The following is a 22,112-nucleotide window of genomic DNA, read 5'->3' as shown; positions in this document are numbered from 1 at the left end:
AAGACAGCACAGAGGTTCATTACCAGAATCAGCTAACATTCACTGAAAAAAAATCTAATTTTGATTTTATTATGAATGATCATTAATTTGAGGAGCTGGTCCTTAGTGTATGGGGTTTGATCTGAAGACAACCAAATCCCTTGCAAGGGATAGTCAGTCTTGTGCCTGGAATACAGCAGAACAGCCAAGGCATTTGGACGCGAATCAAATCCGGGGAGCTTAGCCAACCTGTGTCTACATGAATCCCATTCAGGCAGATTTGGGGTAAAAAGCACACAGTTGTGTTTCATGATATCATAAAGTGTAAGCACAGGGAACATTAAGTAATCTAACCTGGTCATGTCTAACTCATGGCCTGCAGGCAATATGTTTTTAGGGAGTTCTTTTGATGTTCCTCAGCACCAGAGGAAATTAAAAAGCTAAAAATGAGGCTGTTAGGTAGAACAAAGTATGACATTGCCTGCAGTGTATTATTCACTCAGTTCTGTTGTTAACAGGGTAAGGAACGGCTGCAGACTACTGACCTACTTCTATCACAGGCAGTTTTATACAATTACCACTGCTTTTTTGCTGAGTCCATTAACTGGTTCTTAGCTAAAACATGACGATTTTTGCTTACATTCTGCACCTACGCACAGTTAGATAGTCCACTGGACAGCATCCCATTTTGGTATCCTAATTAAGTGAAGATGTATCTGAAGGCAGAGATAAGAGCAGGACTGTATCATGCTTAGTCTCTCCCAAACTTCCCACTAGAGATCCAAAGTATTGTTTTTGCCTTTTCAAGGTAGAGGGACTAACGTACAACTGCTGGGACAGAGTGGGTGTTCAGCTCAGCTCACTCAACATTTGACTACTGACTGTAAAAAGTAATGCAACTGTAATGCTTTACTTTATGCCTTAATTACTATTTCTCTTTAAATAAATACTAACCGGATTTTTGCTCAATATCCTTAAATGATTTTATGATGCCATCTAACTGCCTTGTCAGTTCTGCTTTCAAATACTCTTCTCCAACCAGTGTTGATAGCTCTTCACAAAGAGCTTGAGCCGCATTTATATTCTTCATTTCCTGTTCTATTTCCTCCTTCATTTCTCTAGCAGCTTCCAGTTGTTGTTTCACAGCATCAGGTTGTGTGCTCACAGCCAGGCTGCTGCTTAGTTTGCTATCCAAGGCACTTAGCTTATCAGACAGACTTCTGAGTAGGCTTTGGTACTCTGTGCTTTTCCCAATGGCTTGGTCGATTCGGGCACATCTATTACTCAGTTGGCCAGTTAGACTGTCCCATTTTCGTGCCACAGCTGCCAGTTGCTCTTTCACAATTTCATGAGAGGGGGGATGTTCACCAGGCCTCTTCAGAATCCCTTCACCAGCTGTAGTTAACTGTTTGTATTGTGGCTTTCTGGTGTCAAACTCTTTAAGCAGAATCTGGGAAGAAAGTAAATTTTAAAAAGCATTTACCTTGCAAAAAAGGAGCAAAATGCTTCTGACAAAAATTATATGGAAAATGTTGTAGCTATGCTCCATTAACTGAGTAATTAATCTCCGGGTTTAAAAGCTAATCAATTAATTTCAGTGTCTACACATAAATGGAGTGTTGTTTCCAAGTGTTTTCATGAAAGAAACAGAAAAAATAAAGTTAATTTACACACCATCAAATGGAAATTCAATCAGCAGATGCAAGTAAGCAATGAATTCTGTTAATATTACAGTAATTAAGTAACTGTAACAAGTAAAATAATCACTGCGTAGGTTCAAGCAGCATCTTCCTTCCTAGACAGTTTTGAAATTTGCCTTAAGACAGAACTCCAAAGAAGGTGTATAGTGACATTATATTGCAAAGTATTATTAGAGCACAGACAATATTTGGTAATTCAGGAAATGACTGAAACTATACTGTAAGATTTGTTAAAGTTTATATTAGTGGTTCTCAGTATTAATTTTTTTTGTCAATAAGTCCTAATGCTTACAGAAGAAGGGACAAATATCATGGTTTTACTTTACAGAACGTTCCAAACCCTTCCTTTTTAAGTCAAAGAAGCTTAACTTTTAAGCACTGTTAAGTGATGCACGATAGTCTTAGACTGGCTGTCTAGATTTCTGAAGTTTTTACAAACCAATTTTAAGTCATTTTCACATAGTATTAGAACACAGTTCATGTTTTAGACTCTTTCTTTTAATCAATATGGATACGTCAGCTTTAAAAATATTTTTGCAAAATAAGAATGTCATTTCTCTTCAGTTTAAATTAACTGGCAGCAATAGAAATGTTTGAAATTAACAATCCTAGTTTCTGCTATTTAGCCTGATCTAATTTTGGCTTCTTTTTTTTCTGTGAGTTTGCAATATTTCTGTAAGCAAATTACTCTGCTTTTACTCTATACTTTTTCTTCTGTCTTTCACATTCTTGGCCACATATCTATTCACAGTACTTGCATTTCACTTGCTTTCATATTTTTATTAGCTACTGGCACATTCAAGTGAATAAAATCTTTAAAAGCTAGTCCTACAGCATAGACTCTGTACGAGGACTGATTGTAAAATCTTACATACACACTCAGATTAATAAAACTTCAAAGGACTGTTTTCATTAGACTACAGAGAAACCACAGCATGGTCAAAACACCAAAATGTATCTGAGGATCAGTATCTCCCCAAGGAGTAAGTCCTGAACATTTCTTCCTTTCGTTCTTTTGATCTGCCTTCACTCTCATGAGAATTTTTTCTTGTAATTACTGTAGTCAAGTATGTATGACTTAAGCTGATATTTACTGATAAACAAATGTAATAGCTCCTCAGGACTGGGCTGTATGCTAAATGCAAAATAATACTTTGCTAATAGTAAAGAAAGCAGAAAAACTTAATCAGTAATGCATGTTGGCAATCCTTACTCACCTGGACCTGTTGCTTTTGTGTATTCAGCATATTTGGATCAATTGATAGTGGTCCCAGCACACTGACCATTAGCTCCTTTTCTACAAGCCAGTGCTTTAACTGAGCTTCTGCTGTCTGGAACTGGGTCAGGTAATTTGAAGACTCTTCCAGTTTTTGTTGTCTCTCAGATGTAACTTGATTGAGCTCTTTCCATTTGGAATCTAACAATGATAATGTTAACATATTGCATGCATGTTCTAGCAGATGGGTTGTCAGACAGCATACTATATACGAAACATAAACAGAGCTCTCTAATAAGGCTTCTTGCTGATTAGCTCCAGATGCCTTCTTGCAGAGACTAGGCAAATACACTTACATCTTTTAACAGTCAGACCAATAGATACTTGGATAAAAGTCTGAAGTTTAATATAGCAATACATGGAATTTTTAGAACAATGAATATACAACATGTAATCAAATTAGATCAGAATATTACTAAATGAAATACCATCAAACTTAGACTTGGATCCCAAATGACATAAAAGCCAAAGTGTACTCACAACTTAGGTCTAGTCTGATTCAGGTAGACTCGCCTTCCTATTTAGTCAGTGGAAAGAAACAGATACCTTTCCAAGGGCGGGTCTAAAACCTAATTTAGGCTTCTGCTCTGAACTGCCCTTTGAAGGAGCACTTCTCTTTCAAATGTCTGTATCAGGTGTTAATCTGTGATGATTAACTTCCTAATTTAGACATCTGAACCAGGTACCTAATGACAGGCAACAAGAAAAAGTGCCCTGTGAACTCAGAAGCCAGTATCTATGGCCTATTCGACTTCTGCCTATTCCAGTGGCTTGCAGGGCAGCCATTAACTCTTCCAGTCTTGCCTTCCCTCCTTCAGTGCTTGCTCACTCAGCTCTGCTGTTTTGCTAGCTCTCCTCATTCCCTGAATTTCAACTGTGGTTTTTTTCAATTTGTTTTGCCACTTCACTGTGTCTTTGATCTCTGCTCATTCTGTACTAATTCCCTTTCAGTACAAGTTCCCTTTGAGAGCTCACCTGCTCTTTAAGCTTGTCAGAGTACATTCATAAAGAGGGCAGGTTCGAAAATTTATCAACTTAAAAGTACTGCTGGTGTAGCTACAGAAATACCTATTGGGTCAATCAGTATTTCATACTATGATTTATTTTAAAATATGACAAACCTAAGAAGTATTTTTAAACTCATGAAAATTACATGCTGCACTATCTCAAAATCTATTGTCCAAACATGGTCATTTTCTTTTTTTTTGACAAAATTTATGAAGTCAGTTTTAGAAAATGGCAAAAAGCCACTAAAACCACAAAATGACAAAAGCCACAAGGCGCATGGAAAAAAAAACATGCAGAAAAGCATTAACAACAACTCAAAATGGTCTTTATATCAAACTAGAATTGACTTAATTTGCTTTCATCATATGTTGTAAGAATAGCCAGCATATCTATATGGAACAATAACTGACCTCTCAAGTTTTAGGCACATGCTGTTTGAAAAAGATAAATTACAAAGCCCTCTAAAACAGGGAGTGAAGCTATAGCCTCTCTCAATTGCACAGATATAAATCCAAAGTCAATGGACTTCAGTGGAATTACTCCAGCTCTACACTCTTGTAAAGGGAGTTATTTTGCACAGGATTTATGAGGGAGGAGTGAGCAAGACATTAAAAATACCAGTGACTGATGATATGTTAAAAAACCTTATAATAAAGACATTTCCAAATCAGTCTGAGCTATAATGAAACTGTACTGAAGTACCTATTTTAGCCAGCATTTGTCTCCATTTGGGTGCCTCAGGAGAGTTGGGGTCCTTCTCCAACAGCTCTGTCACTTTGTCCTTTAGTTCCTGCACTTTATTCTCGCTTTGCTTTAATTCAGTTTCAAATAGCTATAAAGTCAAATGATAAAATTAATAAATAAGAAACTATAGAAAAAATGTAAAGCATTTAAAAGTCTGTAATGCTGAGATGCCAAGCACAAAAATGAACAATAAATACATAGCATTTGTATACTGCCTTTCTGCTATGGATCTCAAAATCCCTATAATGGCAGATCATGCATATACTGGCTGGTCTTATTTTTTTTGAAAAAACGACCTGGGAAAAAATGACCTGATATAGATATATAGATATATACACACTGTATTAATAATAACAATTATTGCTTAATTGGGGGAAGTGGCAGAGAATTAAGAGAATTTAGACAAATAAGATCCACCAGGTCCCATCATACTCACATGTACTTGGAAGCTGTTCTTGTACAGCAGGTAACCTACTAATGCACAAGTGCAGTTCAAAGCAGAAAGAACCCAACTAGCGCCAGCAGTGAGGAGCCCTGTGTGTGCTCACTTACATCATTGAAAATCCTGCTATCACAGATAGACTGCTTCTTGTAAAGCATCTAGAATTACAGTTCAGAGAGCACCATAGCTTAAAGTGTACACCTACCAGGAGACTTGGATGCCCCAGCAGTCCCTAAAGACTAGTTCATGCTGTTCTTAGAGGACTGAGGAATGAGCAGTCCTCACGCCTGGCAAAGTGCTTGTTTGAATATTCTTAAGTAATAAAACTTGCATTGTTGAGTTGCGTTTTAACTATCTAAAAAACCCACTAAAATTAACACTGAACAAGTCTGTGTTTATTTGATTTAGTACTGCTAGTAAAAGGCACAGTGGCATCAAAGGGATGACTCTTGCCTGAACAGTCACTCGTTTTTCCAACTGTCTATGAATACTCTCCTATTACTACGCTGGAGGTAGGATGGTTTTGTTAGCTTTGAATATTCTGTTAAAAATTATGGAACAAATTTTTTCCACATTTAGTTTGAGTTTTAGGACTCAACGTTATCCAAGTCTGAGGAAAGTCAAACTTAAGGAAAGTCAATACCTGTTCAGGTTAATTTTTAAGGCTGACCAGCCAAATCTGAAAAAAGTGCATCACTTGGATCAAACTCTGTCCTTATTTATCAGCTTTCATAGGCAAGGAAAGAATTTTCCATTTCAAGAGCTATCCATTACATATCCCTTTAAAGATGAACCTTTACACATATAAATATTGTCCTTGTTGCTAAAGAAGCATACATTTCCAAAGCTGAAAATGGACAGAAGCTAACTGCTGATTCAGTGGTTTTCTTATACCAATTAAAAAGAGGGAAGGAGACTGTTGTGCAGCTATATAACTTAACAAGCATGACACGGCTGCTGAAGAGAAATGTTGCCTTGGAATAGGCATAAGCCTCTGCAGCTGCAGAGCCCGGGAGGTCTGTAGAGTGTCAGTGAACCAGCAGCTGCAGAAACAGCTTTCTGATAGAGAAAGCCCTTCAAATCTTACAAGCTGTCTAGTAAATAACTCAAAACCTTTAAGGGTACCAGAAAAGTATACTGTACAACCAATACACCCTCATCTATTTAAACTGGCCACCAAAATTATTCTGTTCTGGCATGTACAATTCCTTCTCTCGTGCTCCTGTCACTACATAGACAGCTTGCCAGATTTGCTGTGTGCTTGACTGGCACATCTACCAGGATTATTTAAATACTCTCTGCAATATCATGCTAGGCTGAGACATCAGTTGTTCAAACAGAATTCCACCAATAATTGCAATGGAGAGTAAAGTATCATTTTTTGAAGACAAAAAGTACCTTATGTTGCTCAACTTGGGCTTTAACAGCCTCACTATCAGTTGGAGCAGCTTCCCAATCTGATGCGGTTTTGTCCATTTTCTGTAACCATTGCATCATTGAGGTTGATTCTTCCTGAATATTTTGCATTTTCATAAGCATACTTTCTAGTTCTGAAATCTTTTCCTTCAATAAAACTCCCAAATCTTCATAACTGTGATTTACATCAGACATGGCTTGTTGAACAGATGACAGTTCTGTAAAAGGAAAGATGAACAAAGACTGTGTGAGAAATTACGAGCCCTTCAACATACTTAAAACTTCAGGAACTTCTAAACAATATTCTGGGTTACAATATAGTAATGTAACTAAAGTGACTGTTTAGAAGCTCCTGAAGTCCCCCAAATAAGAAGTCGCTCAACATGTTACCATTATTTCTAGTTTACTCTAAACATGGTAACACTGCACATGAATGACCTCATTTAAGTTCCCTATTTACAAGAGCTTCTCATTTCACAGAAATTTTAACTTTAATACAGACAGGCATACAAATCTTACCCATTGTTATCTTATTGTTTTAAGTAACAATACTGGAGCAAAAAATTGAATATACTGGAAAATAGTCCAAATACTATATGTCGGCCTACCATTACTACAATTACATTTTACTTATAGCCATTACCATTGTAAGGGTGTTATATTATTGAGAGACCTTTGCAGGCAAACTGTGTACTAAGCGGATTGTAATTTAGGAGAATGAACACTGCAGACCCAAGACACAGTACATGGTTATCCACACTCACATACAAAGTGCCTTTTTAAGTTCCTTTGTTTCTGAAAAGGAATTGGTCACATAAAGTAATACGAATGTATATAAAGTGGGTGTCTTTGTATATGTATGTGTGCGTGTGTCTGTGTCTGTGTGTGTCTGTGTGCATGTATGCACATGCATTTGTGTATGTGGGTGGGTGTTAAAAAGCTTTAAACCACATACATACTAATTAAAATTTTCTCACAGGCCATATCTTATATTAAAACAGCTAACCCTGTATTTATAAAAATACATACTGATTCAGAAAACAAAGTCAGATTTTAGCTGTCCTCAAAGGAAAAACTGAAGATAGGTGCTTTTACATGGAATTTTAGTATCATCTTACTAGTCAACATATGTATTTTGTGCAATTTTTATTTCTTATGTTTCTTATTTCTTATCTTATTTTTCTTATTTCTTATTACTTCTTATGTGAAGGTGATGTGAAATTTCACAGTCTTCTAGAGACTCTTCCATGCAGATTTGTAAATAACATTTAAAACATTCATTATATTTAACACCAGCTCAAGACAGCTCACCACAAAGACAATTTCTTATCACATACTGAAATTTTTACTTAATGGTTACTCACCTTTATTTTTCAGAAAATCCTGAGTACCTGGAGCTCCTCCTTCACCGTTTAATATTGTTCCACCTATGGATTGAGAGAGACTAAGCTCTATGTTTATGCCTTTTCCCACCAAAACCTCAGCACTGTATTTCCTCTTTAAAACAGAACCTGTAGTTATGTAATTCTCATTATCACATTAAAGCAATACCTAAATGCTACACTTGTAATAGCAAATAGTTTATTTAATCTGTTTTATATGTTTTAAAGTTGTTTTATGTTTTAAACAGCTCCAGCAAACTAGTGCGATAAGTGGAACCATATATGCATATGGACATACATAGTGTGTGGGTGTGCACATGCACCCATATATATGCCTGACATAAGCAGTCGTATTGCTTACAATGCTATGCTAAATACATGACTACAATGGACGAAGGTCTATGCCCTGGCTGTGAGGCCTGCTCATGTCCAGATGGCTGACATCACCATCCTCCTCTCCCCTAAAATGAATCTCTTCCCTGCTGCTTATTGAGAACATGTTTTTACCCAACCATGTCTGGGCACTGTCTGGGACAGTGCTAGTGGCAAATGCCAAAACTATGAGAAGGAGAGTGCTAAACATTAACCAGCAAAAAAGACTGAGTCATCCAGCTCATTCTCTAGACATGTTTATTAGGGCAGCTGCAGCTGTGGACACCAAAACCAAAGACACTGCTGACTTAAGACACCTGCACTCTCACTGAGCAGTACCTTAGCTCTGCACAAAAGCCTCTTGATATCAACAGGGCAAATCACTTCCTGTCTTGTCATAAGCAAGACCTGAATATTTGTTCCACAGCAGGGATTGCAGTGTGGAGTCTTCTCAATACACGTGAAGTCCTTGCTGCTACCCAGAAGCAGCCAATCACCCAAGGAGCCTACTAATTTTACTAGTATTTCACAGTGTTTGGAACCAGGCCTACGCAGGCTTTGTGAAAAGCAGGCAGACCTCAGAGCTGGGACACAGAGCCACTCCGCAGAGAGCAGCAGGGAGAATCCCTCCCAGCTCTCCTACACGTACGTATTCCCAGATGAGTAATTAATGGAGAAAGATTAATGGTTGCCTTGGAAAAAGCTGTGCATTTACCCCACAGTACCAGCTGGACAGTGAGGACCACATTAGTGGCAGCTGGAGGATGGCAAGAGAAAATAAACGAGATAAGAACAGTCACAGCCCCCAACCAGAACCTTGCAAATCTTCATGCGCTGTTAGCTGGACTCTGGAATTTATAACTGTGATTAAGTATTACACAGTACAGCTCTTGTCTAGGAGAGTAAATACTCTCGGCTGGAGAATTACAGCTGCTCTTATATGCTATTTAATTCATCTATTTGGATGTATAGGAGTAGAGAAAGGGGCAAAGGAAGGAGCACAAACATCCTATGTAAGGTTCCAAAATGTTCTTTAAAATTTTTATTTTAAATTCAAACAAGAATGAAAACAGAAGCAGCTATTACAAAGAGATGTGAAAAAGAAAGCGCTCTACTCTTGCTAAATAGGTATCCTCCAGCAGTCTCCTTCCTCCCACTGTCCTTTGTAGATGACCGATAAAGGACAACATACTTGAACTGACTAGGTCAGGAAATAAATTCAAGAAGAACTGACTGAAGATATATTTAAGGCCATTAAAACACCCTAGGTACCTCATGCCTTAACTTACAGCTTAAATGGCACTAAACAGAATTATTGGTTTCTGTAAAACAAGTTAACATTTAAACACCATGGTATAGAAAATGGTGAAAACAGATTTGCTGTCTTTAAAATCAGATTACAGGAAAAAAAGGAGTTAGCGGAAGCTACAGATTGGAAGTACCTTTTGGTTCAGGAAAGTCATACTGGGATATGGATTCGCTTCCCTTTCATGCTGTTGTTTCAGCTAAAATATAGATTAGCATTAATTATGCTATCGTACTGGCATCAGTATGTTAGCCTGACTTCACGTTTGGTGAACCATGTCCTCATCACTCTTCTAACAAAAACTCTATGATTCTGTAAACAGTTATGTGCTTGCTTAACTTCATCAGAATACTCTTGTGGCTATGAAAAAGTAATTTCTGTGGCAGCAAAGGTGTGAGGGTTCATCAGCGTTTGCAAAATTAGGGTCTGTATTTGTCCTACTTGCAGACTGGGCTGATATGTCAAGAATTGAAGAATGGAGTCATTTTCTCATTATCTGAAGTTGAGGTGAAGAAGATTGTGATACTGTTCATTTTGTACATAATCTGGGAATTACATACAGAAGTAGTAGCTTTAGGACCTGTTAATCATTTATGTCAAGTGCTTTTACACTATTTTGACTGTGTAAAGCAATCAGAATGTGTACTGAGTTATGGCAGTAGTTAGACATATCAGTTTAAATGAGAGTCACACCAGACAACGCTTGGAACACACACGGCTAACTGGCTTTTCACAAGCTGTAATATTCAGAAACCTGATCAACAGGTGAAACATTTTATTTTTGTCTTAAAGGTTTTTAAAACTCTTTAAGCTGTAAGTTTACCTGATCATACAAGCGCATACCTGATTTTGCAGCTGCTCTTGATTTTGCAGGAGAAGTAACAGCAGTAATTAGATTGCATAACACTGTTCCTCTGCTATTCACTTTCTGTAGTTCAGGTGCTTTTAAAGTCCATTCATCTTTTAAATTCTGCTGAAGAAAATTAGTCAATTACTCATTACAAAATGAATTCAGACTTAAAATATTTAGTGTAAAGAAAGTAATGACCATGCTACTTGGGAATGACCTGTAATACATTAAAACATGCAAAAGAAGTGGGAATGTAAATGCAGACTGCTAGCTCCCCAGTCCCAACTACTGTGCAGTATGGAATGGTAACTGTTAGGCAGGCTCTATTAGTGAAAGTGCATAATCACCATTAATAATCACTACTAATAAATACCTACACACCTAAAAATAGAATATATCTTGCCCTATTGCCTACAGAAAAAAAGAGAAGATAGTGCAAAAAAGCCCTATTGAATTACAGTCTGTATTTCCTTATTCCATAAGGCTGTACTTTAATGTTACTAATAGATACCCTACTTCCTTTAGCTATATTTCACTTCTCATATACAATAGCTTACCAGAGTATCTTCCAAAGGTTTCTTTAACTCCTCCGTATTCAGCGAGGGTCGCGCTGCTGGAATTCTTTCTGTTGTCTCTTTTATCCATTTCTTTAAAGATTCTACAAGGAGCTCAAAAGTATCCATTTGTTTCTGATAAGATGATACATCCTCTTCTCTGGAGAAAAACAAGAGAAATTGAGCACTGAATGTCAGTATTCCTTCTGATAATTAAACCAACAGATATTATCAGTCTGATATTGCTATTCCTGAATTCAGTGAGAGCCTCACAACTTGTTTTGAAAAGACACAGATCTGTGAGTTTTCTGTACAAGTAGAAAACATCCATCTTTGTAACATTTTCATAAAAGATGCACAGATGATTTATAAAGGAGGTAGAGAAGAAAACTATTTTGTGCTTATCAATCCAAGTGGAGATGATAAAGCAGACACCATCAGGGAGAGGCATCCTGTTCTCAAAGCACTTATTAAATCTATCTTGTAACTTGCATATCTTCTGCCTGAACATGAATCGAACCCGAGGTGGTATGTCAGGAGTGTTGATGAACTAAGTATACACAGTCCTGGTCAATAAAAGCAAAGACCATATGAGAACTAATACTTCAAATGTCATCAGATCAACTCTGACTCAAGAAAGTCCATCACTAGAACAAGTGGTGAAATAAATGCAAAGATGACTGTGAAAATGTATGTGATAAAAGCAATACAGGGATTAAAGAAATTCACAGGAGTTGCAACTGAATAAAAACTCTAGGCAGGGAAATTATGATAGTTCATGTCTCTAAAACATAGCATTTTGACATTTTGGTAAAATAACCAGAGATCTGAGAACTGTTTCACTGGATCTTTTTGGATTTTGAACAATCAGTGCATACTACTGTCATAAATCAGGACCTATCTATCAATTCCTATATAAGTCAGTTCCAGTCTGCTGTCTAAGCATGATAGGTACAGCTTGTGTTGTTACTATGATTAACAAAGCATGACCAGGAAAGGAATCTACATCTCGTGGTTTAATGACTTTTTATTACTTTGTTTTGCATGACAGATATCTGTAAGAAAATTGTACATACCCTAATAATGCAACTGGTTTGGAGATTACAGATAGACCAAAATCAGAAATAGTTTAGCCAATATATGGTCACAAAAACTAATTTTATGAATATGACCAGAATTTGGAAAATCTAGTTTTGCTGTACAGGTAACTGGTATGGAAGCTATAATAAATTCTTTAGTTTTCCTTTGCAGCCTGATTCCAAACATGATTTCAAAGCAACTTGCACAAGCAGCAATTTATATTCTATCAGAGAAGGGGAAAAGTACATTTTCCTTAGAACTGACAGGACTCTTGGAAATATCATGAAATTTGCACAGAGTGACTTGTCTTTACAGCTAACATTAGCACTCCTGAATCACTTACTGTCAGGTAGACTAAGCACAGAGGTATTTCCAAACAGAAGATCTCTCTATTTTATATTAAAAAAAAACCTCTCTGCACTACAGTTACCTGCTATCTCTTGATATTGCATGCAAGAGGACAGCAGTCATCATAAAATTCACACTGCATATTAGCCTAAAAGGTGGAAATGTTGTAATAATTAGTCTACTTACTTTTCCTTTATCGTCTCCTCTACCTCCCTGAATTTCTTTGACAAAGCATTTACTTTTTCTAGTACCAATGCTTTATCCCCAGGAAGAGCATGGAATGAAAGTTCTTCAAGAAGCTGCTGCAAAACTTCCAGATCTTTCTTGTGTTGTGTCAATTCTATACTAGCTTCCTGCAAAACAGAAGTATATTCTTCATATTAGACTTTACAATCTGTTGTTCAAGATTAAATCCTTGATTTTAGCTAACCATTTGAAGTTAGGAAACAAGAATATCTTAGTTATTGTTCAATCATTTAAATGAGTGAGAGAAGAAATGCAGAATATATATACAAATGGAATAGTACAGTACCTGCATATACTGAGACACTTCACTAACATCCTTTCTTGGTGCCTCGGTCTCACTGAAAGCCTGGTTTTTCTCATCTAAAAACGTCTGAAGTTTTTCTGACAGACCTTCAAACAACTCCACTTTAGTCTTCAACTCCTCCATTTTCGCAAGCTTTTCTTTATGCTTGTTACTTGCTTCAGAAAACCGTCCTGCAAGTTCACTCATTTTAGCTTGCAGTGAGGATGCAGTGGATGGATCTGCTGTTTCCATAAACTTCTTCACTTTTTCATTCATAGTGTTTATACTGCTTTGGCGACCTGCAATATCTTGCTCTAGCATCTGAAAGAAGCAAGAACTATTCTGTATTGCTTATAATTAAATTTTAAGATGTGGAACTGGTCTACCATATGAAGCAACAAATCAGTAGAGCTAGTACATCAGTGTAATTCTACCTATTTCAGCTACAGAAATCCTTATGTGGTTTCAGTTCATGCAACAGTCTGTTTTAAGTGTTTTGAATCTACTGAAGGTACCAAATTAAGATCTTAATTCTTTCTTGAAATCCAAATTATTAAGCAAGTGTTTCTTTCAGAGAATGCTACTTACAATGCTTTTACTAATGATATCCTGAATAGCAGCAGAATTCAAAGGCACTTGACCTTGTTCTTCAAGGCTCTTTTCAACACCTTCCATCCAATCCAGCATTTCATCCAAACCATCCTGCACACTTAGGGATCGTGTCAGAGTTATCTGGAGCTTCTCATTCCTTTCGTTCACAGACTTTGATAAATTGTCATATCTGTCCACAATGTCATCTGATAGAGATAACCAGAAAATATATTTCAAATATTTCCTCTATTTCTCTTAAAATCATTGGGCCAAACTTTTAACTCATTAACTTGAGCTTTTAACTCATTTTATCAGTTCTTACCAGGTAAATGTCAGTAAAAAATGGCCTATATGAGAACTGACCAAGAACATCACTCTATCCAGTAAAAACACAAAACAAAGATCAAAATCTGATATAGCCAAAAAGCCAATAGGACATATCAGTTGAGGGGGGCAAAGATGTCCTACAGCTTACAACCATGCTCCCCAGTTTTCAGGAGCTGGTTCCCAGGCAGCTCTAACTTACAACAGCTGTTGACTGATCCCAAGAAATAAGGCGGCAGCTGGGCATTTAGACAACTCTTCTACAGCTACGTCTCTTGTGTTATTGTTAGAGCTGAATGGTTCTTCCAGATGGTTCTTCATTAGACCTTCAACACTTCCCTCCCCCCCAGGATAAACCTCTGAAAGTTACTGATAGTCAAAATCCACTGCCCAAGGAACCTGAATCTACACACCATACAGGAGTTTCTAGCCTCTTCTGTATCACTTCTTGTGGTACATCCTGCTGCCTGTGTAACACCACTTCTTAATGAGCACTTTTGTGCCTTGTCCCAGCACTTTTGTGTCATAGGTGTTAACATATACCTGACAATTCTAGCTAGACTAGTCCACGGTTTAATGTACTTCACTACAGAAGTTCTTCTGAAAAACAGAGGATATTTTTCTTCCTTAATTTTATTATATTTTCCCAGCTGTAAAACCTTTCATTACTCTAATTTCTCTTCCTTCTTATTTTACCTGCCAAAAGATTTAAATAAGGAAATTGCCTTGATCCTTTCTTCAGCTGCTTTGAGTATTAATTCATTACTCCCATCTCAGCCCAAATATGGATAGAACAGATGAGCTGGGAAAACTTCACTGGCTATGTCTGTCAGGATTGAAATAAAATTATATGGGCAGAGCTGGTCTTATCTTGAGGCAGGGAAATGAACTAGATAACCTCCTATGGCCAAACAATTAAAATTTCCCAAAGAGCAAGTAGGTCACAGCACACTTATTACAAATTAAATGTTAATAAAACAGCAATTGTAATTAGATATGAAATGCTTGTTATCCTACACAAATAATAAGGAAATATGACAGAATAAAAGTTAAATATATCCCATTTCATCTGCAGTGTCCTTGCACATAGATATCCTTTCCCCTCCCTTCCCTGCCTCTATTCTGGAGCCAAATATTGTTTCCAGAGCATTAGGAGGATTCTCACTGAATCTAATTCTGAACTGGGATCTGAATCTTAGACAAGACTCACTGATCTTGGAGAATAAAATTTCTGGGAATTGAAGTGAGTGGGAACTTCTCTAATTTATCTGAGACTGAGGTTCAATAAGGTAGCTATGCATTACAGACGATTCTGTTAATCAGCACATGTTCATAGCCTTAAAGAAAACTTTCAAGAAGTCTAAGTAAGAGATAAAGACCAGAGAAGCTGTCCTGAGGCATTCCCACACCTGGAAGCCATGACAGCGAGTTCTGCCAAAAAAAAGGAGCATCATTGCTTTCTACTGTCTCAATCTCCCTTAGGTGAGAATATGAAGGACAGGAAGGGGAATGCCTCCAGACTGCCTTACTGCCTAGGAAATAACAACATAAAGAGAACGTATATGTGGAGAATGGCAGCTGCTACTGCTTCAACACTAGGTCTGTGCTGCTACACTTAAACAAAAATACATCACAGATAGGGAGTGTGAGTGGTAGTGAGAAGCCTACCAAAGAGCATACATCTGCACATCCAGCTTTCTCTTGTGTCTTTATGTTTACTGACATGTTCTAATTATCTACTATTCTTTGTTTACCATAGGAACTATATCAAATGATTTTCACTGTTCAGTTAAATCATCATCTTCTGCAGCAGCCTCCTCCTACTCCTCCCTTCACAGAAAAATAACTTTCCATTCATCAAATCAGCTGAATTTAACCAACAATTACCAATGTGTTCTCTTGCACCAAAAGTTTCTGTGTTTGAAAATACTTATTCTGCTCCTGTATTTTCTGTGTAATACAGTGCTTTATTAAAGAGACGGTACTAATTCACTTTTAACCTAATATTGATAGACATGATTCAAACTGTGATTATTGTATTCTGACATTGTAAAGGTTTTAACCTAATTTGAATCTAAGCATGTTTTCAAGGTTAAGGATATGTATTCAGGAGTAGAGCTTACATGTGTAAGAACAAATGAAATGGGAACCGTCACCGCCCCCAATTTTCCCCCAAGAAAAAGGTTTTCAATTTGTTTAATATCAAGTTCTTTATAGTTGCAAGACCACAGGTATGTTTAGGATACCAATCTGTATTCCATGTACCTTCTATGGAGCTTCATCACTGACTTCAAAGATGCAAACCCACAACTGATTTATCTTGTTGCTCTGCAAGTTACTTAAGGGATTGCAATAAGAGATAGTAGTGTGATATATATACATAAACAGAGTCTTCAAGTTTCAGACTGTGGTAAATGTCATGCTGTAATACTTCCCACATCCATAGTAAAACTGATAGGAGAGCTTCTTGAAGTCAGGAGGAAATAATTTCTTGGCTAAGCAAACTTGAAATAATTAGTTGGAAAGCAATAGCTAGAGTCATGTTCCTTGATCTTGAACATGTGCCTACCCACTGGAAAACTTATGATTCTCAGCAAGTCACTAACTCTGACATACTCATTTGTAACATGCAAATTAAACATAATTCCTATTTCTGAAAAAAAAGTCAAAAATAAAATAATGACAATTAAGTGAAGAGCCTATTATCAAATGTGGGAGGCAGACCAACAATAAAGTTACTGTGTTGTAATAGCTTGTGACTCAACAAAACATGGACCTGAACAGTGACACGGAAATGTGGAAATTCTGTATTTTGTCTCTTCCAGTACTTGGGTGCAGACACAGGTGATAAAAGCAGGTATTAAGAAAAGTAAACATTTTACCCAATGTTTTCTGAATCTTATCTTTGTCTGGTGTCAACTCTCCCCTTGTATCCAGAAGCACTTCAGCAGCTTTTTTCAGTTTTTCTACAGCAATTTGGTGATTAGACACTTGCCCCTGAAGAACCTGTAAAATTCCATAATTATCAATTATACTCCTTCATACAGCTAAAAATTACACATGCAGGGCTTGTGATACGCCGTACAGCCTAAACTTATTGCTGGGAATAAACTAACTCAATTTGTGACCTCTCCATAAAAGAAAAATCTTCACCACTGGCTATGACTACCCTTTGCCTTCTGGCCTTTGTTTTATTTTATTCATCATCTTATTTATCTTCTGGCTTACTTCTCTGACTCACTGTTTTCCGGCATGGAACTTGAAAACGTGTCTTTTGATTAAAATTTTTAAAGACCATTTGTACTAACTCATCTGTTATCCAAAAGAAAAATAAACATATTTTTTAACTCATCATCAGGGAACAATTCCAGGGGAAAAACATACAGCGATCAGCAGTAATGACACTGACACCACAGTGTGTTACCATGAAACACGATGATCACCTTCACAGTTTTAAGCACCTCCTGGAGCTAGCGACACTGAATTTTGGCTAGGTTTATCCATTCAGTCAAGGAACACAGATTTAAAAACTATCCCAGCCAGGACTCTTTCCAGCTCCAGAACAGAGAGAGACATGGGAGGGCTGAATCAACTTTTGAAAGTGGCTTTCTCTACCCAGTGACTATAGCAATACTTTAGAGTGACTAGTTTCTAAATTATTTCAGGCCCATGTGCTACTGCATATGATATATCTTCGTCTTGATTCACTTGATCTTTACAGAAGTCCCAAATGAAGGGACCTCTCACTTTTTCCTGATATACACTACTTACGCTATGAGCATACATTACAAGGGGTAATCCTAACTACCCTGCCAGGACAAAAAAGTCATACTGGTATCCAGAGCACAGTAATATGGCAGAACATAGTTTGCCTTGCCACCCCAGAATACTATGTCTTCCTATCCCTTGCTATTTGATAAAATTAAACTCAAATAAACCTGAAGAGGAATTCTCCTTACATTAAATAAAAATACTGTACTTGCACAAAAAAAGATACATAGCAGCAAACCTTGTACGCTGACAGAAAGCAAACAAGCTTATGCCGGAGGCACTGAAGAATATTCTGAAGAACAGTTAATCCCTATAAAAAGATTAGACACCATCATGTTGCCAAGGTCAGTGTCTAGCTGGATTATTAACTGCATGTGTCGGCTACAAGGGACAGCTTTAACTTGCAACACCTGACTTCTTCAGAAATGCTCTTTGTTTTGCTTCCATTAATTGGCTTTCGTTCTTCAGCCTCTTGTTTTTTCTCTTCCTTTGAATCTTTTGATGCTTTGCACCCTCTCCCTTCTTCCCAGCTCATACTCATTGAGTGCTCTTTTGTGTGGCAAGTAATCCATGTAGGCACTTCATAAAAGAGCCACAGTATTCACTCCTTTTGTGTTACTTGCATGAAAATTGGCATTACACAGGATATAATTCATTTTGGCATAAGGAATGAAAAGTCTAAATAACAGCTTCAGATTGTAATTGGTGTTATTTCTACTTTTCTACTGCCTAGAAGCACAAACGCAGCTAAACTGTTTCAATGTTAAGAGTTCAAAATTTACACTTCCATTTATAAAAGAACAACTAATTTTCTTAAGTCTTGTAACGTTGCAGTGATTTATTTTTCTGGTCTGATCTGTCATGTACCCAAGTGGTGGGCAGGTCCAGCAGAAGATTTTATGGATACCTTGTGGGAGATATACTATTTTCCAGATTCTTCTAAGAGAAATGGTTAAAGTACTCACCTATCATTTGTCAAACCCACCAGACACATGCACAGACACCTCACATACCATAGACAAAACAGTGAGGCAATGCCTAACCAATTACCTTGCCCACTGGAAAATAAATGAAGAATCTTGCATTTTAATTATAGTATAGATGATTGAATGTATTTATGAAAATGTAAGAGCCAGTTCAAAGATGACAGTCCTCATGAAACTTTATACAAATCACCTTATACTTAGGTTCCTAAAGCTTTCTGCAAACTTACTTACATTCTATGCACCTAACCAGTGTTTTATCTGGACAAGCTCCATCACTATCCTGTCTTGTCTGTACTAGGATTTACATAAAGTTGTGAGTCTCTCCTTCATGGAAATATATATATATAATTTTTCTATAGAGGGCAAATTATGTTATATTCACTCTCTGCAGAGCATATAGTACTGGATATGACTGCAGCAGGCTAACAGATTAATCAGATCTCAGAGCTGATGCAGTATAATTCCTTACAAAATGCATCACAGCAGAATAAAAATGTGAATAGAAAAAAGCAAAGTCACAGACGACAACAAATGGTCTCAGACACAAACCCTATCCTGTCAGCAAGTTGTAAACATTAAATCCTTTCCTAGTTCTCAAACTTTCCAGATTGCAATAGGATTTCCAAACCCTATCATTTGCTAAGCAATATGAAATGCATCTTGCTTTCACCATACTAATGCCAACTTGGTGCCCCATTAAATTTCCACCATAAGGCTTTTCAGATAATACTTGACTCAGCTGAATTTGAGGACTAAGAGTTACATGCACACAGACAAGGCAAGAATTTGGCCTTCAGCCACCTGGATTATATTAGATTATCTTGTTTTTCAGACAAAAAGCAATTCCATTTAGAACAGAGTACTTCTGTTTTTTAAACTTTTTACCTTGGTTTCTTCTAGCTGTCTTTGGAGATTTTGGGGATCCACTGCAATTGGCTCAGACAGTTGTTTGTTCACAGCTATTTCAGAGGCCTGAAGACTTGACAAAAGTCCAGACGAGGCATCTTCATAATGCTGGTATTTATCTGCCAGGTCTTTAAGGTTATTTCCAAGGATGCTACACTAAAGGAGTGAAAAATAAACGAATATTCAGGCATTAAATTGCATGTTGTATTTCATAACAATGTCACAATCATACTTTCATTTCCTGAAATACTGTATGATTTTTTCTTGTCATCATTCCATTAACTGGTTTCTTGACTAACCCAAGACAGCTAGACAGGCTAGACAGATCTACCTAGTTTGTGTTTCTCAACCATGATTTAGAATCAATTCACTGATATAGTCAGGAAACTGGAATCTAACCCATTGTAATGAGTAGGAAAAGCTTTAAGATGACTTTTTGTTCCCCCAGCGTAAAGATTCTATCAGCATGTCTGCACTCTGAAACCAACAATGTAGATGATGGAAGCTAGACATTTTCCATAAAATGAGAAGACATTTCTATCCTCATTGAAATACAGACAGCAGATTTCAGTTTCCAAAAATATCTTATGTGCACAGCAAATCCAAAGTGATACAGATCAGTAAGGCACATACGCTTTGTTTTGGTCTCTTAAGAATGCAACAGTGACTCACCAAGATCCTATTGGTCTTACACACTTAGCACGCTCCAAAACGTACACCACGAATTATCACACAAAAATGTCAGTGGAACAGTTTCGGTCTCTCTGGAGATGGTTTCACATACAAAATCTTCTGATTGTATCAAGTCATAACATTTATCAACAGTTACTTTAAATAGTTATATTCTGAAGCTTAGAAACACTGTATTTTAAATTAATGTTTACATTTGGTACTTAGTCTCCATCTAGTGGACAAACACAGAATGCACTCATTTACATAACCAATTAGCTAGGAACTGATTTAAGATTTGTTCAACAAATTTAGATTAAATTAAGATTCCTACAAACAAACTCACGTGTGTGTGCAAATATATATATTTGTATATAAAGGGTATTTTGTTAGAAGCAAAAAGATTTTACAAAAGGAAAAAAAAGTTACGACCAGCAAATTATAAAACCAAAACTTAGAAGATCTCACTTTTTAAAAGTCTCTCTCCTTTAAGTTCTGAATAAGACTCAATTTAATACAAAAAGTCCTCTTTGTGTTGGTTTTGCTTGCATGCATAGGGTTAGATATTCAAAGCACCTCTATCATGTCTGTGCTAAATGTATACATGCAAAGGGTAGAATTTGGCAAGTTGATCAATGTGAGATCACAAATCAAGCTGCTGGCATAGGATTTTTATGTGCATAAAAATGAAGCTCTGAAAATCTTGCAGTGAGGTGTTTACATTCACACCCAAACTAATCCAATAAACCAGCTAGAGGAAATCTAATACGGTGAAGCTTTTAGCTTCACTCTTTGTATGAGTTAAGAGAGGAAATGAAAATGAGCTTTTCTAAATAGACAGTCTTCTCCACAGATCTTTCAAGAGAAGAGGGTTTAACTTGATGTTGTAATTCAGGGATCAGATCCATGACTTTACAGAGTTTATGTTACTGAGCATGGAGACCTTAAAGAGATGAAAATTCCCAGACAAAGATGGCAACTGCTGCAGAACAATAACATACCGGTGGCCACTGAAGCTCTGCTAAGGAGTCTGAATCTATGATCTTACAGAATTGAGATGCCTGAGACAAGGCATACTGATAGTAAGTCTCTCTTAAATGGGTCAATTCATAATTACATATTGCCATGAAAGTTTCCACTTCCAGGCTTTTATCAATATCGAACAACATTTTTTTTGTTTTGTTTTGCTTTGTTTTGTTTTTAAACAGCTGAAGAGTCAGCATGGGAAACAAGCTGGTTATGCTAGTCTAGTTCCACCAGACAGATTCTGCCCATGAAACTGGCATGCAGAGTTAAATTATCTTCCCTCTCTAAGGTACACAGAGGATTTCCAAATGCTACTTTCCCATTAATAAGAGATGAATCCCAGACTGTTAGGAATAACAAGTCTATTTGGCACAATAATGGGAAAGAATTAATCTTCTCAAATCAGTGAGTTCTTACCTACCTGCTTTGGGCCAACAACAAAGGTCACATTGGGTCAAACTATTTAGGCTAAATATAAATCAAACTGAAATTTCAAATGTTAATCTTGGTGTAATCTCTCTCTTATTATACTCAATTCATTAGTAAGGAGACAAATTAAATAAGCGGTTGTGGGAAATATTGCAAGGAAAATAAAGAAACGTTATCAATCTAAAAGTATTACAATTTCTTTCCAATTCAAAATGCTACTCAGGCATTTTGTACTGTCATAAACTCAGAGAGCTTAAGGCTAGAAGGGACAATGAGGTAACCTAGTCTGACCTCCTATATAACACAAGGTATAAAATTTCATCCATTCAGCCATTAGTTAGTCCGATACTTGACTAAAGCAGATCTCCTAGAAAAGCATCTCATTCTGTTATCTAACTTTAAGAAACGAAGAATTTACAACTTC

General features: G+C 36.8%; 1 protein-coding gene across 1 annotated transcript in view; it reads right to left on the bottom strand.

Moving 5' to 3' along the window:
* Nucleotides 1-22,112, bottom strand: part of DST (dystonin) — a 314,972-nt gene that overhangs the window by 80,391 nt on the left and 212,469 nt on the right. Inside the window, exons 52-63 of the mRNA XM_067294163.1 lie at nucleotides 19,544-19,720; nucleotides 16,784-16,907; nucleotides 13,575-13,783; nucleotides 12,990-13,307; nucleotides 12,644-12,810; nucleotides 11,033-11,189; nucleotides 10,469-10,595; nucleotides 7,930-7,992; nucleotides 6,548-6,783; nucleotides 4,666-4,795; nucleotides 2,897-3,096; nucleotides 934-1,429 (exon numbers count right to left, since the gene is read on the bottom strand). Of these exons, the coding sequence (XP_067150264.1) occupies nucleotides 934-1,429; nucleotides 2,897-3,096; nucleotides 4,666-4,795; nucleotides 6,548-6,783; nucleotides 7,930-7,992; nucleotides 10,469-10,595; nucleotides 11,033-11,189; nucleotides 12,644-12,810; nucleotides 12,990-13,307; nucleotides 13,575-13,783; nucleotides 16,784-16,907; nucleotides 19,544-19,720 (2,404 nt within the window). The remainder of the gene's footprint in view (nucleotides 1-933; nucleotides 1,430-2,896; nucleotides 3,097-4,665; nucleotides 4,796-6,547; nucleotides 6,784-7,929; nucleotides 7,993-10,468; nucleotides 10,596-11,032; nucleotides 11,190-12,643; nucleotides 12,811-12,989; nucleotides 13,308-13,574; nucleotides 13,784-16,783; nucleotides 16,908-19,543; nucleotides 19,721-22,112) is intronic.

This window comes from Apteryx mantelli, chromosome 3 (genome assembly GCF_036417845.1).
Source record: "Apteryx mantelli isolate bAptMan1 chromosome 3, bAptMan1.hap1, whole genome shotgun sequence".
In the NCBI taxonomy this organism is placed as follows: domain Eukaryota; kingdom Metazoa; phylum Chordata; class Aves; order Apterygiformes; family Apterygidae; genus Apteryx; species Apteryx mantelli.
The sequence above is the reverse complement of the archived record's forward strand: the minus strand, read 5'-3'. Positions and strand labels throughout refer to the sequence as shown.